The sequence below is a fragment of the Crocodylus siamensis genome, chromosome 4, assembly GCF_052110815.1.
Source record: "Crocodylus siamensis isolate JL-2025a chromosome 4, ASM5211081v1, whole genome shotgun sequence".
In the NCBI taxonomy this organism is placed as follows: Eukaryota; Metazoa; Chordata; order Crocodylia; family Crocodylidae; genus Crocodylus; species Crocodylus siamensis.
The window spans coordinates 58721482-58737894 of record NC_143398.1 but is presented as its reverse complement, the minus strand read 5'-3'; the positions used below and the strand labels follow the sequence as shown (position 1 = coordinate 58737894).

The 16413-nt window shown below is 40.4% G+C and overlaps 1 protein-coding gene across 3 annotated transcripts in view; it reads right to left on the bottom strand.

The window, feature by feature from the left end:
* Positions 1-16413, bottom strand: part of ARID2 (AT-rich interaction domain 2) — a 166117-nt gene that overhangs the window by 3258 nt on the left and 146446 nt on the right. For all 3 annotated transcript variants that reach the window (XM_090042391.1, XM_090042392.1, XM_090042393.1), the window contains 4 exons: positions 4472-4610; positions 4300-4385; positions 1381-1504; positions 1212-1303 (listed from right to left, as the gene is read on the bottom strand). In XM_090042391.1, coding sequence (XP_089898517.1) covers positions 1212-1303; positions 1381-1504; positions 4300-4385; positions 4472-4610 — 441 coding nt within the window. The remainder of the gene's footprint in view (positions 1-1211; positions 1304-1380; positions 1505-4299; positions 4386-4471; positions 4611-16413) is intronic.

The window sequence follows — 16413 nt, the reverse complement described above, 5'->3', positions numbered from 1 at the left end:
TATTAATAGTAATAAAAGCAACCCAATTTCACTCCTGATTCCTAAAGTAATTTTTTTTTGTCTATATAACTTATGAGATATAGGTCTTCTGATGTTCCTACTCTGACATGCTAGTATAAGTGAACTTTGGTAGGCTATCTAGGCAAATTTAATCATGTGACAGAACTACACAGCATTTCATTATTATTACAATATATAATCTAATACGGGGTGGGGAAAATATGGCTTGCGGATCAGATCCAACCCAGAGAGGTACTCTGTCTAGCCCGTGGTGGGTCCCTCAGTCCTGCCTGGCCCAGGCACCATCTGGCCTATGGTGCATCCCACTGCCCCCTGGGGCTGGGGTGGCTCTGCAGCCAGACTGTCTTTCTAGGCAGCCCAAGTGGCAGCTGCAGCTCCTTCTGGCTGCTGCTGCCCCAGTCCTGTGGTACTGACAAGGACCTGTGTGCACAGTCTTGACCCCAGCTCACCTTGAGCCCACTCTGGACTCAGTCCGGTGGAGCAGACTAGCTCTGGACCAGCTGGAACCTGTGCACACAGCGTGCGTGCGTGCATGTTGGGGCTGTGTGTGTGTTGGGGCTGTGTGCATGGGTTCTGCTGGTCTGCTCCAGCCGGGGCAAGTACAGAGCAGGCATGGGGTGGGCTAGGGTCAAGGCTGGGGCTGTGCAGCTGCAGGGTGCATGGACTCCAGGCTGTTGCGGGGGCAGGGAAAGGTTCTGACCAGCCTGCGGCAGCTCTGCAGAACTGCTTATGTGGCCCACAGGCTCAAATAATTGCCCACCCCTGATCTATGAACAGGAATTTTGTTCATCAGGGAAGAGCTCTCTTCCTAACCAGCTTGCAAGGTTGGAGACAACAAAAAGCTAAAAAAGAACCCCAACTACTCCAATCAAGTTCGTAGCCTTTTCTGTTATTCTATCTGATTACAATCCTTTCTGAGATGGTTTACATTAGATATTTTAAGGTGAAATTGGTTTCATACACATGTATACATTTGACTGATTTTCCTTTACCTTTTTGACTTCCTCTTTCAATGCAATATTTTAAGAAGACAGAGGTAGCATATAATAGTATAGCCAATTCAAAATAGACCCTTATATGGAAATTGTTTTGAAAATTATGAAATAAACCCACCTATTATTTGGAATATAAAAATCATTCACATAGCAACATGTTTTGCTTTGGTACAAGAAGAATCACAAAATGCTCACCTGCGACCACATTCTGAATATTTACCAATATTTTTTAATATTAAGGCAGCTGTTAATCGGATGTGTTTAGTTATTGGTCCCTCTTTTTCATCCTAAAAAAGGAAGAAAAACATTAAAACCCAAATTAATGAATAATTAACTTCAAATCCATAAGCCATGCTCTACTTACTGTGAAATCTCTGAAGACAAGGTTTCTTGATCCCCTCCTTAATGCCATGAGGGCAGCACTAGGATGATTCACAATGGCCTTCTGTGCTCTGGGAGCAGAGGCAGCACCCCCTGCATTTGGTGGCCTAAATTGACAAAGATATTAAGGTATTAAGTATCTTTATGTTGCTTTCTAACAGATTGAAATCTATCTAGATAAACTCTACTTCTGATGAATTTTCCCTCTCTTGTAGTTGACAAGTAAAGAGCTCTCAGTATTCACAACTAAATAGATTCATCTTTGGATTCAACATAGGGAAACCTGGCACACAAATGCCAGAGATCATTTCATGATGAACATTAAAGGACACATCTTCCTGACACAACCACTCCATATCATATATGACATTTGTAGTGGCAAAATAATACTCTGAACTCAATGACACAAGCCAGCTTTCTGATGGGTGTCTGAAGAAGTGCTCTGTCAGCCAAGATTTGAGTGAATGGGGAATATAGCTTTTCAACTGCCGTCTAAGATCAGGGCAAGGAGTATCTTCACAATCTATCTGAACATTTAACCAGCTATGCCAGGTGCAGTTATAAAAATTAATATTATTTCTGGTCAGAGATTTAAATTCAACTAATTTAAATCACATTTTTTAAATGAAAGTAAATCATTGATTCAAATCGAGCATTTGTAAAAACCAACTTGAATGAGTTTTCTATTGAAGCATTTTAGAAATCTAAATCCTATTTTAAAATGCCACTCTAGAGATGCATCCTATTTTAATTATGTAACACTGCTCTAAGGGCATACACAAAACATGCTAATTCCCAAATACTTCTCCTGATCTCAGAGGCTGCATTCTGAAGGGTGGAACAAAAATGGAAATATATATTTGGAGGTTTGGGAAAACAGGGCTGAAGCTCCAAAGCCCTCCTGGCATAGTTCTGCCCCCCTCTCGTCCCCCTCCCACACTGCTCTGATGTCTCCTTTCCCCCTACAACACAGCTTCCAAAATTGTTTGGTTTATGGATCATCATTTTAAAAACTATTGTGAAATGAATGGACATTATGTCAATTCACAGAACAAAATTTGGGAACCCCCGCCACAGAAGCAGCAGTAAAAGAAAGTGGAGCTTGATGACCCCATCTTGATACAATCATCAGGAAAAAAAAAAAAAGAGAGGATGGGTTTATTTCTATGCGTATGTGGAGCACCCTTTCAGCCCAGTTTGACTGGAGGAAAACATGCCCACCTTTCCCCTTTACGGCTTGCTCTGCTGCTGCTTCTAAGCTCCCAGATAGTAATACCCCTTTGAGGAGAATCCCTTATTTGTTGAAGAACTGCAAGAAATAAAAACCCTTTTAAAGGAAATTCTTCAAAGCTTCAGCCACTGAACTGGGCTTCAAAATGCACCAGGAACGTCAGATTCACTGGGTGCTCAGGCCAGATCTTGACTACAGGGCTTCTTACAGGCTGGATCCAGACGCGTGTGCGTGTGCGTAGCTGCTGTTCAACCCCTACCACCAACACACGTTCCCAATGAGGCTCCATACCCTGGATTTCAGTAGTGGACCCAACCTCTTCTTGCTGCACCTGTACATGAACCCCAAGGCCAGACAATATGGCTCAGTCAACTATACATTTGTCTTAGACCAATAAGGGTCAATGACCTGAAATATGTTCGTCCCTTAGAAGCTTTGTCTGACTGCAGCTCCAAGCACAAAAGTTAATCAAGGGGCAAATGCCCCTATCCCTGGACCTTCCAACCCCACACTGCTTCAGCACCCAACATTCCCTAGCTCTGAACCAAAGATTAGGAACCTGAATGTAAAGAGCAGCTCACATCAGAGAGACGTTGTATCAGAAGTCCCTCGACCAAACCACTCAGTGATTTAAAAAAAAAAAAATCATACACAACAGTCCTATTGTCCACAATGATTTCATTACGGTGGGGTCCAACATTTTAACCCAATGGGCCACACTGGTGGTGCCCAGTCCATCTGCATGCTGGATCTGACTGATGGGCAAAATCTGGTGTTGTGGGGGCCCAATCCTGCTGCATGGCAGGGAGAACAGACCCGGCGCTGATCCAACTGTGCAAAAGGGACATGGTTTGGCCCTGGTCTGGCTGCATGGGCAAGGGGGTGTGGTCTGGCCCTGATCTGACCAGGTAGGGTTAGGTAATTTGACAGCAGGGGAGGGGTAAGAGTATTAATTGCTATTTTTTCTGCACCACCAAATTTCCTAACCTGTGGGAGCCTTGGTAAGCCAACTGCTATGGTTCTGGAGGCAAGCTGGGGGCTGGTTACCCTACCTTGGAATATTTTATCCTCCATCTAACACTGAAAATACTTGCACAGTAAAAATTCATAACTGCACACTTAAACCACTAATCCTTCCAAAATCTCCACAAGGCACAGAAAAATGTAAACAGTTGAAGTCACTTGTAGTTTTAGAACATTTTGAATAGTTATTAAATATGTACACAGGAAGTGACACTCAACCTTAATTATAGTGCAGCTGCCACTTTACTATAATAAAATGATAGTGCTGGTTAGATGGGAGAATCTAAGAGCAGGCACAAACAGTATTCCTCTGCATTACTAAAACTCTGCTCATCTTTAAATCAATGATTCCTACAGTTTAGGTGCACACTCCACCTTCAATTACTTGTAGAACACCAGTTACTAAACTTTTTTCCCCACCTGTGTTTCACATGCTTTTGTGACTTCCTCAGATGTTACAATTTCTGATCTCTTGCCTACTTTTTATCATCACTGCCAGCATGACCTTGTAACCTGAATATTAGATTACAATACTATATTGCACCCAGAGCTATATTTGACAAATAAAATTATAAATATATAAAATTATTTCAGTGATTTCTGTCTATCCCTCCATTTTTGCTAGGAAACTAGGTTTAGGTCTCTTACTTATTAGGAGGTTTCTGATTTCCTGCTTGTCCATGTTCATCTTGTTTCAATCCTGCAAGCAGAGCATCTCTGGAGCAGTGCTTATCCTATTTGGAAAAAAGAGAGAAAATGTATGCAAACATCCTTAAAGGAATTCCACATTTTATTTTACAAAATAGAGAAAAATCTGTACCTGTAAGTGGGTAATGAAGGAAAATCTTTGCCGCTGGAAAGGTTCACAGCCCTCCCATAAGCACTGCCCTGGATAGACATCTTTTCCACCATGTTCAGTTGCTGCATGATAGAAAACCTGCGATGGTGTTTGAAACCACCTAAAAAACATGGAAGTAGAAAGCCTGTAATTCCTTTTAGTTGGTTAATATTAAAATAGAAATACCACAACTTGATCCAGAATTTTGTTTTGTGAAGATCAGCATGCCTTTCATACTGAAAGGATAAAAGCAGTATGCTTTGGAAGGGTCTATTTTCCTCCTGATGTATTAATACCATTAGCACTTAATATGTACTACTGAAAAAGGTTCTTTTTATGGCCTGACAGAATATGGTACTAAACTCTCAAACAACCGGAGTTAATGACCTTCTTGTATTCTACATATTCTTCTTCCCGATTTCCTTTTGACTAGCCAACATTTCAAAATCTGACCAGCAGGCAGAGAAACAAAAACATTTATTCTATTCTCTTATATGCAATATGGATGCTTGTTATAACTGGCAGAACAGGTCTGGGTAAAACCTGTTTTTCAGTAACTCTCCTGCTAAAACTTGTCTTTCTGCCACTTGGTTTAGAAGTTCTAAGTACAGGATCTCTTTTCTCCTGCCTAGTAACCTAGCAATAGAGCAGTCTTTTAACCCTTTCAAATTACAGATTTAAAATAGCCTCTAATCTGAATTGAATCCTATAAATAACAAAAAGCAAACAAAGACTGATTCTCCATGCATTAATTTTTCATAAGTTTTTCAATATCTCAATATGTGCACCTGAAATCTTGTCAGGGTGCTCATCACAGAATATTATAGTATTTAAAAGATTTACCTATGAACCCATAAAACTGTTCCATACTCAAATAATTTTATCATAGTAAAATTTTTTACTAGTAATTAAGCTTAAACAAAAACAATGAAGTTACGAAAAACGTGTTACTTATTTAAAATTGAACACAAAAAGGAAAGTGTAATGATATGACAGAAGCTACTACTACTAAATCATTTTTATGAAAAAGGAATTCAGCTGCAGCTCTAGAACATAACTTTCACCTATGTTTAAGTCGATCGTTGTAAAAGCACCCAAGCCATTTTACAAAAAGGAAAAAAATAGGACTTGACTAATTTGATGCGTGTCTACATAACAGAAGGTGCACTTTAAATTATATCTGAAGGAATTTACAATTTACTTAGAAAAAAGAATACATTTTTATAAATAGCGACTATAAGAGTGACATAGTTTCACAGTTGGTAGGGTCGGAAGGGACCTGAGCAGATCAAGTCCGACCCCCTGCCATGGCAGGAAAGAGACAGTTTAGGAATCTTCAGTGAGTTATGAAACCAATATAAGCCTATTAATTGATTAAATGAAATAAACTTCACAGAAAAAGGAATGATTCACCTGTTTCAGACCAAGTAATGATGTGAACAGACATGCATTTGACATGTTCCAAATTTTGCTCCACGTTAGTGTGCTTCAAATTGCAAGCCCTTCCACACTGCAGACACGTGTTCTATGTGGTTCCCCACCACTGAACACTTCAAAATGACCATAAATGCACACAGTGGCAGTGTTCTCCAGTCAGCAGGTGGGAGAGCAAGTATCCCTGCATGCTTCTGCCTCTGGAGGTTCCTAAGGACACCTGAACACGCAGAAAAGTGCTCATTGACTGTTCCCTCTCCCCTGTGAGATGCCAGGGGACCAAAAACCTCTTGCCATGCTCTGCTTAGAGGTGCACGCGTTTCAGACAGCATTTAAAAATGAAGCACTTCAAGGATGTTCCTCTTTTTTGAGGGTCAATTTTGAAGTGCTTGTTCAGTCATAAACATCTGCACCCTTGCAGTTTGTACTGCTTCAAAGGCATTGGGAGAACTTTAAACAGCATGTCTGTTCAGTAGCAGGATGTTGTTGTTCCAGTTTACTATAAAGGCACAAAAAGAAAGCATACCAAATAAAGTATATATTCCCCCATTAAAAAAAAAAATCCCAGTAATTATTTTGATCAGTGCCTCTAGGCATTAGTAGAATATGACTTTGTAGGTCCCATTGCACTAGATGTTAAATGCATGCACAAATCTTCCTTTTCCTTAAGAGTTGACATTCTACCATTGACATTTAGTTGACAGGTTTATAGTGACGAGCGAAACATACTTTAAATGATCAGTGAAAGGAACAGCAAAAATGTTTGTGAAGAGCCTATTGACCATTAAAATTAAGGAATGAACAAAGGGGTATTTTGAGGGGAGTCTACAGTAGTTGCGCAAATCAGATTTTCTGCCCAGGATAAAAGTACATGAATTGATTTTTGGTACACAGTGCAGCAGCAGTGTGGCATTTCTATTCAGGCAGTTAAGACACTCAGTTGACTTAATAGCTCATTCTTCTTCATTCCACATGTGTAAATGATTATTTCTCTTTTTTGAATGGTCTTGATGTTCCATTAATTTATCTGACTTTTCTTAGGGCAACTTTGCTGTCTGATAGTTGCTTAGTTGCTCCTGGTGTCACTTTTCCAATTTCACAGCCCTGGAGACTCTTTAGTTCACTTCAGAATTATAGATCCACTGATGGAGACCAGTTTTCAACAGCAGCTGGGATTTCAGATTTTAGTTAAGCAGGAAAGGGAGGATGAGTCAGCTGAAAATTAGGCTCTATCCTTGCTCTATGCAGCCATAACTCTGGGGAAAAAACTTTTTTCCTTTATTCTGTCATTCAAAAACAAGGGGAATATCTTATTTTGGGGTGATATCTATACATGATAAAATATGGTATTTTTATTTTTCTTCCTGAATAAGGTTAAACAAGAATTTTAACTGTTTTCATAGGGAATCTATCACATTAAAAACATTCTGGCCTGTAGTTGTCTTGCTGAATTCTTTGCAACAGAAAGACTGCTGCTTTATTATTTTTCTGTAGTCAAAAAATGATTAAGAGCCAGGAGTGGCTTGACTCTAAAAAGGGCTGCCTTAAGTCTAAAAAAATTAAGAAACACTACCCTAGTCTTACTATACTAGCATATACAATATGGAAAAATAAAATGGTGCAACTTGCATTACTATAATTAAAGGGTATTCTAATACTTGCACTATAATGTCTATGATGTTTTCCCTTCATATGAAGAAGGGGGAAGAGATATAAATGTAGGAGAGTTGCATTTAAATTTAACTTTTGGAACAGTCCTAAATTTCTACAAAGCAATCTCATGAACATGCTTTGATTTACTTCAAAACTTCACTTTGTTTATAAAAAAAACCACATTTTCACCCTTCAACATGCCAGGCAGAGGCATAACAAGTTCATTTAGTGCCCAGGGTGTGTGGAGGTACACTGACCACTGTAGATTGGGTGTGGGGGGTGGTGGTAAGGGAAAGGGAAGCCTTACTTGGTAGGGCTCGCTGCACAAGGAACACAGCTGCTGCTGTTGCTAATGTTGCCTTCCCTTTGTAGAGAGGCTTGACAGCTGTGGCAGGGACAGAGAGAGAGTGTGACATAGCTACATGGCACCAGCTTCCTGGGAGCTACCCCTGGGGCCCTGATCCTCCCTACCCAGAGATGCTACTGGGTGCAAGGCTGTGCCTACTGTGAAAAAACTTGCTGGGAGAGGGGTGGGGAACCCCATTCCACACTGCTGGGTGTGGGGCTGTTTCTATGGCTGGGCAGGGGTAGTGAAGAGCTACCCCTGCCATAGTACAACTCCCTGAGGGAAGGAGTGGGATTCTGGCACTGTCGCACAGTGAATGCCTGGGGCTGATTCCCTGCTCACCCCACCCTAGCTATGCTACTGTTAAACAGTAGACTTGTTCTTTGAATGGTCCAACTGAAATCAACAAAGCTTTAATTAGTGGATTAAAGCGCTGCATAGTATGAGCCAGGTATGGCTAGATTAGAGGTGAGATGTTTTATGAAATTCTGTTAACTAATACATGTAAACAACATTTTAAAATTACACTGCAGCTGGTCAAAGAAAGCTGTATTTTCACATTCGTCAGCTGGTTAAAGTGAACTACTGGGTTTCAAAACACGTCAGTAGATAATGTTACTTAACGTGTCTAGGCATATACTAACTGTTTCAGAATCTGCACAAAGTAAATTCCTGAATCTGGTAGGCGCAATGAATGTGGCTGTTCTGCAAAAAGTGTTGAAACAAAAGATGCACTTTTAACTGGAGATGAACTGCAACCCAGCTCCCCTGCACTCACCCAAGAACTTGAACTGTTCACAGATACAAGATAGACTGATGCTTGGATGTAGTCTCCCCCTTGCACAGTGACCCACTAGTCACTATTCATTCTACTATACTATATCAAAACAAGACCAGAAGTGAGCCACTTAATAATTAGATTATTGTACAAGATTTGTTTAAAACCTGATCAAAAAAGAAAGCCTAATTCAGTCTCATGACAAAAAAAGGACAAAGCACAGTCTTTACTCAAGATACAACAATGACAACAGAGGTTCAGGGAGTCAGTTGAGGAGTCTTACTTCATCTCTCTCTTGGTATCTCCACAGTTTTGTTTTTGAACCCTTTGTTATTCTGGCCTGCCAGGTGCTGGAGGTTCCTCAAGATCTTCCATTTACATTATTAAGTACAAAACAACTCAAAAGCAGCCTGTAAAGCAAAGCAGCAGCTATGGAAACAAGCTGCCTGCAATTAACAGCACTCGTCAATAGCTGAACCTCAGTGATAACGGGGAAGCTTTAAAAGCTTTACTTTCACTTCAGATACTAAAACAGAACAGTCTGGGGCAGGGCCAGTCATCTATTATGCTTGCACAATGCCTAGCACAACTAGGCTCGATTTGGCTGTGATCTTTAGAGAGTATTGCTACCTACATTTCAAATACATCAGACCCTTGCCATTCACAGAAAATACATTCCAGAGATCCCCGCGAATGACAAAATCCGTGAATACTGACCCAGGGCTCCCTGTCAGACCCCACAGCTGCCCCATACTCCCCCCCCACATTGCTCACAGGGCTCCCTCACAGCGCCCGGGGACCGACCGCTTCCCCCGAGCAATGCTGCGGCTGCCTCTGGGGGAAAAGATGCCGCCACCGCTGCCTCCCTCCCAGTCCCTGGTGCTCACTCTCTGCCTGCCTCCCGACTCTGCTCTCCCCCATGAATAGCAAGGGTTTCCTGTACTATGCTTATAAGTTCATATTTAAACAGCTCCTGTTTAATATTTGTAAGTCAACTTACAATCAAATGCTATTGCGTATAGCAGCCAAGAAACATATTACAATCTTCAAGTTGAGTGTTTTAAACATGATTAATTTTAAAGGTTTCCTCTTCAATGTGTTCTGGAAAAGCATTAAACATTTACATTTCATGAGTACTGAAGTAAGGAACTCACTCAAAAAAAAAAACAAATGTGAAGGATTATATTTATAAAGCTCAACTCCTGCCCTCCATTATTGCTCAATTGTCACCAACCACCACAAAAACAACACATTTTATCATTATTCTGCTATGATGAGCAGGTCTATCTAATATTTGAAGGGAAACATTTGAAGTGAACACAAATGGCCCATACAGCCCAAAAAGTGCATTAATGACCCATTCAAAAGAATACACTTGTTCATAATAACAACCTAGCAAGGAAGCTAAGATTATACATGTTTTCATTATAAACAATGCTCCAAGGAATCACAGTAACTATAACAGTTGAAGAACAAATCACATGGCATTTGTAAAGCATATTAGAAGCAGGTAGCCTGTTTGTTTAGTTTTTCCACTCTAAAAGGCACTGGACAAATGGGCTCTGAGAAGTGGCAAGTATTCGTTTCGGATTTGGCTGATTCGCAGGGACAGTGATTCGATTCAGTGACTTGAATCATTGTCTTGATTCAATTTGGCCAAATCTGAATCTGAAGATTCAGTGCTGCTTCAGAGATCTGGCCATAGACTAAACAGGCAGCAGTCCTCACCATGCTGGACACAGCTGTCTCCAGCTGGTAAGTCTGGTGTGGTGGGCAGAGGAAGGAGGGAAAGAGTGTTGGGGGCCGGAGGGGGGGAGGCAGATCAGCGCCCTGACAGCAAGGGAGAGGCTGGGACAAGCTGCCCAGCCAGGGTGAGGGGGCAAGGGACTCAGCGAGGGGGGTTCCCACCACAGCACACTGCCGATCCAGGTCATGGGAGTGGGCATATGCCCCTGGATCTGCATGGGGCAGACTGGGCAAGGCTGCGCTGTGGGTGGCTAGCCCCAGCCGCCCACCACCAAGCTGTGCTCCGTGGGGCGGGTGGAACAACAGTCAAGGAAGGTACAGTGACATCCTGACTTATCAAGACTGATAACATGACTCTTGTCAAAAGCCAGGGCTTTTCTAAAGATCTACTTGCGCCCAATAAGGCTTTTCTAGATCTTTCCAGAAGGCAAAACTTCAATTTTACCCCTCACTTACAATGTGTGCTTATAGCACTGACACACAGAGCAGTGAGCCAAAGCATTTTTTTTCTACAGTACAACAGATAGCAAGAGCTCCTGTCATTCAAGGGCATAGCATTATTGTTGGATGGATAGAACTTAAGGCTCGGTGACTTCTTGTCAGTCATTTAGGGAGGAGCAAATAGTCTTATCTGGATGAAACCCCTATCACTGCTCCTTTTTAAAACCCAAATACTAAAGTCAACTGGCAAGAAAAAAACCCACAAGAAAACTATAAACATTTTTTCTCACATCAAAGAAGCTGTGCTAGCGACTCACCAACAGCAAGGAATGCCAACACCACACAATTCTATTTTGCAGCTATGAGTAGCTGGAAGGAACCAAGTTCTGTCCTGGCCTTTATGCTCTCTATAATTGGGAGCAAGACAGTACTCAAAATACACATACAACCTCAAAGGACACTACTGTTTAAAACAGCTTATTCATATGGGGCACATGGTGCATTAAGAACAACATATATTATTAGAAACAAACCAGCATAGCTTCTACAAATTGTGCCTCTATTATCATTTTTGAGCATATTAAGAAATAATAGATATGGAACAGCTTATACAGGATTTTTAAAGAGTCTTGGTTTCTTTGAATAACAAGACATTATTTAAGGAAACCAAGTTGCCATGGGATAAAGTAGTGTCACAGATATACTATGACTAAGAGACAGAAAAAGAAAGAGGAAAAAATAAATGGTCAATTTTCAACAGGGCAAAAGGATAACAATGAGATGCTTGGTGGACCCATTCTATGACTTGTTCTATTTAGTATGTTTGTTAATGGTGTAGAAAAGTTAGAAAACAGTAAAAGGAATGGACACTTGACAGAGGAATGAACCTGCAAGGTAAGCAAGGAATGAACATTTTAAACTGGTCATACATGTTACCAGCTTTAATGTTAACTCTAATCATGCCAGACAGAAAAAAATCGGGAGTCACTGCAGAGGGACTGAAGAAAAAAAAAAAAAAAAATCACACTGTCAAAACACAAACAGTGTATTCACAAAATGTTTAAAAACCCATGTAAATCAAAGAAATACCCACAACTTAAATACAGTCTTTATATTGATCACTACATCTTCAAAAATACAGAACTGAGATAAAAAGATGAAAGTAACTAGAGACAGGAAAAGTTTTTTGTAAGAAGAGAGATGGATAAGATGGGGACCGTCAGGTCGGACTTTATGATCTGCTCAGGTCCCTTCCAACCCTACCAACTATGAAACTATTTAGGCTAGGAAAGAAATAAAGAAGAAATATAATGAAGGTATACAACAAAACAGAATGAATGGTAGAGAGAATATGGGTCAAATGCTCCCATTTATCTTTTCTCATAATCCAAGAACAAGGGAACATTGAAATGGGAAAAAAGAAGCCATAAAACTGAACAAAAAATATTTGCACAGTATAAATTCAAATGATGGAATTTATTGCCACAAAATTCCATTTGACAGGATTAAAAAAAAAAAAGAAAATGTTTATAAACCCTCGGGCATTGACCTACACGAAACCACTAAACACTAGAGACAGGTTATTTCTAGTGTCTCGTAGAAAGTTTTTTCTTCACCTTCCTTTGAAACACTTCGTCCCTGTCAGAAGTAATATATGGGATTGGATGGATAGCTAATCTAATTTATAAGAGGATTCCTATGTTCCCTTGTAAAGCTGCAGTCTAAACAGAGACAAATTGTCATAATTCTCTTAAATATCACATTAGCTGTTTCATTGCTGGCTGGTCATTATTGGCAGTCCCTAAACACGAGGAGGACAGTCTTCTAATAAATAGGGGAATTATTACTGAGTTTGAAGATGGCTGAGGAGGCCAATCTGTATGTTTGATTGCAGACGTGGCAATAGTTCCAGGAGGAAGGAAGGAGTGGCTCCTGATAATGCCGGGTCACAGCTCTTTCCCATTTGTCTCTTATCTGCCTCCACAGTGAGGTGAGTTTGCTCCAAAAGATTAATGGCTTGTTGTACACTACAGACTCAGTGGTGGTGATTTAGTGCTCAAGTCTCCTTAGTACTGATTTCTTCAGGTTAGTATTTAAGGTGTCCTTGAATCTCTTCTTTGCCCATCTCTAGAATGGTAACCATTGGTGTATTGAGAGTATAGGATGAGTTTCAGGCATCCTTATGATGTGTCCTCTCCAAACGGAGTTGGTGACATATAAACATGGCTTTAATACTGGTAGAATTTGCTTAAGCCAGAATGCTAGCATTCATATTTCTGTCCTTCCAATTGGTTTGGAGGAGTTTTCTAAGACATCACTGACGATAACATTCCAAAACTTTCAGGTGTTTTCGATATGTTGTCCAGGTTTCACACCAATACAATAAGGCAGGAATGACAACAGCTTGGCAGACAAGAAGTTTGGTTTGGATCCTGATGTCATGATCAAAGACATGATTTTGGATACACTCAAAGGCAGCAGTGGCAGATTTTATCCAATGCTGAATATCATTGCCTAGGTCAACATTCTCCTATGACTGCCATCTAATTTTGATATGTGGAGGGATAGCTGGTTGGCTTGGGGTAGGTTGGTAAAGTATCTTGGTTTTCATTAAATTGACAGTGAATCCAAGGATTTCATATGCTTTGCAGAAGTGACCAACAGTGACCTGGAGCTCTTCAATTTGGAGAGCACACACAACACAACCATCAGAATACTGAAGATCAGTAATGAAGGTTATATTGATTATCTTGGATTTGGAACGTAACCAGTTAATGTTAAAAAAAGATTCCCATCCCATGTGATTCTGGATGCTGACTCCAAATGGAAGCATATCAGCAGTGAAATGAGGAGCAGCTGTGAAATAGGTGGAAAAATGTTGGTGCAATCACACACCTTTGCTTGACTCCAGTTCTAACGAGGAAGGGGGTTGTTTATGAGCCACTGCTTAAGACAGTTGCTGTCATGCTGTTATGAAGGAGTCTGATGATGATAACAAAACCTTAACATGTATCCAAATCTTATCAGGGCCAAATCTTATAGGGCCTCTCTGTTGATCAAATTAAAGGCCTTTGTCAGGTCAATGAAGGTCATGTAAAGATCTTGGTGTTGCTTGTGGCACTTCTCCTGTAGAGAGGTCTAGCAAAACATTGCATCTATTCTACCTTTGAGTGATCTGAAATCACACTGGGAGTCACGTAGAATCTCCTTAACAAGGAAAGTGAGTCTATAGAGGAGAATGTGGGCAAGAATCTTCCTAGCTATAGATAGGCGTGCAATAAGACCATGGTAACTGCTACAATATGTTCTCTCTCTTCTTAAAAAGTGGTAATGATTTTGGCACCTCTTAGGTCACTGAGAATCTATTAATGTTTCCAGGTTTTCAGAATAACAACATGTGCCGGTGGGAGAACTTCTTTCACCTTGCTCATAAAATTTCAGCTCCTGTTCCATCAGCTTTGCTGTTTTTCAAGGCCTCCTGATAAGCTGGATAGCATGGATTGCAACCTTGACATTATGGAGAGGCTTGTGTGCTACCAATAATCCCACAAGGGATGCTCCCTGGAGTTTTGCACTCCTGGTAGAGTCACCCATGGTGGCAAGCTCAAGACCAAATTTCAGACTAGTAACAATCAGCAATAAAAAAAAAACGGTCCTTGTGGGCAGAGCAGGCAGATGAAGAAAGAATATTTCATAATGGCTGCAAAGGCGAATGAAGGCTACAGTGGAATAGAAACCTCAGGTTGCCTAGGTTTCACTTTCCATCAGATTAAACTTTCCTTTCTGTGAAGTAGCACGGCTGCTGATGCATAACAGCATCCCCTCATTAAAGAATACACATGCAGGCATCTTCAAGGGCAAGTCCTACAGCAATGAGCCAGTGGAGACATGGGCAAGTACTAGTGAGTTTTGGAAGCCCCTAGTCATGAACTACACAAAGGTGATGAATATATGGTGGTCATCTGTACTTGGAATTGAGACAGATGTACAATTCAGCAGCTGCAGTTATAACTGAGCAGGCCTACTTAGGATTCACTCTTAAGCAGCTCAACACTATTTAGGATCCACTGCCAAGTTGTAAACAATAGATCATTTGCTAACTTAGCAAAGACTTGTTTCAAGGTGTTAGGCATATCTCTGAGATAACATTTCCTTATTTAAATCTAGATTCTTTTCCAGCCTACGTCTTTACCTAAAGCAATCTGATTACACACCCTCCAAAAGGACAGGCTGTGTACCTGGAGTTATACCCGTTAGCAAATTCTGTTTTCAGGGAAGTAACTTCCTAAGGGTTACATACTATTCGAAGGCTCTACACTTACTCGGACCTAAAATTACTAGAGGATTCTATTGGTCTAATACCCTCCACTGTCTTAAATAATACTTCATATTTTCTAGATATTAACCAAGTTCAATTAAGTAATTATAGGGAAGGGGGTGGACACAAAGCAGATGTGAATATATGCGCACATTGCTATGTGAGATCTTTCTGCATACTGAGACAGCCAACTAGAAATAGCCAACTTTATATAAAAGCTGAGCAAAAGAGAAAAGACCAGATTTTTTTACTTTGATTTGTGTGTTTGAAATCAACATTATATCCTACACCTGAGACAGTTAGAAACTAAATGTTCTGAACATTGAAATACTACTTTAGGCCTTGGCTGCTGCTAATACTCTGCAAACAGAAGAAATGACCATCTAGTACTACTGCAACTTGTCAGAACAGTTTCTCTTTCCAGTAGGGATGAGGGATTTTAGGACCTCAAATGTTGTTTGTCTGTATGTTTGCTCTACCTCTTGAAAATAAGTTTACTAAGGCAGGTAAGGGATGTCAGCTATGGATACACAATGTTTTCTACAGGTGTGTGTACAAATATTCTTGCAATGTGACTTTGTGGGGGACATAAACACAGCTAATCAAAATTCAGTTTCTCTGTTACTAGAATGATCGTGAATAATTTTTCCTAATATTTAACCAGCATTGCTATAGTTTGCACTGAAACACGTTCAATGCAGTATTTCGGTAGTTGACAAACCATTGTTTGTTAGATGGCAATTTCTTCTAATAACTATTTTGACTCTTATTAAATCCTATAAAAACATTAAGCAGTACTAAAGGTACTTATCATGAATATAAACAGTTCCCAGTCTAAGCTCTTCAGTTTAGACAATTTGTTTACTTCTCCCGGCACTTTCCCCTCTCTCTCTTTCCTGACTCTGAATTTTGTATTATAACTTCTTTCTCCTTCTCATGCTTTTTCTGTATGACCTTTTACAGCACCTAATGAAGTGAGCTTCAGCTCACAGAAACTTGTGCTATATACCATATTTATTCTATTCTAAAAAAAGGGTTTTTCCCTTCAATCAGTTTGGGGGAAAACTTACATTCACATACAAGGAAGCCACATTAAATACATTGTTCATCATTAAACTGCTGTCAAAAGCAGCATGTGTTCAGCATCGGAAACCAGCTGTGAAGCTGATTAAATGTAGCCAACGCTGAGCATGACTATAAAACACATG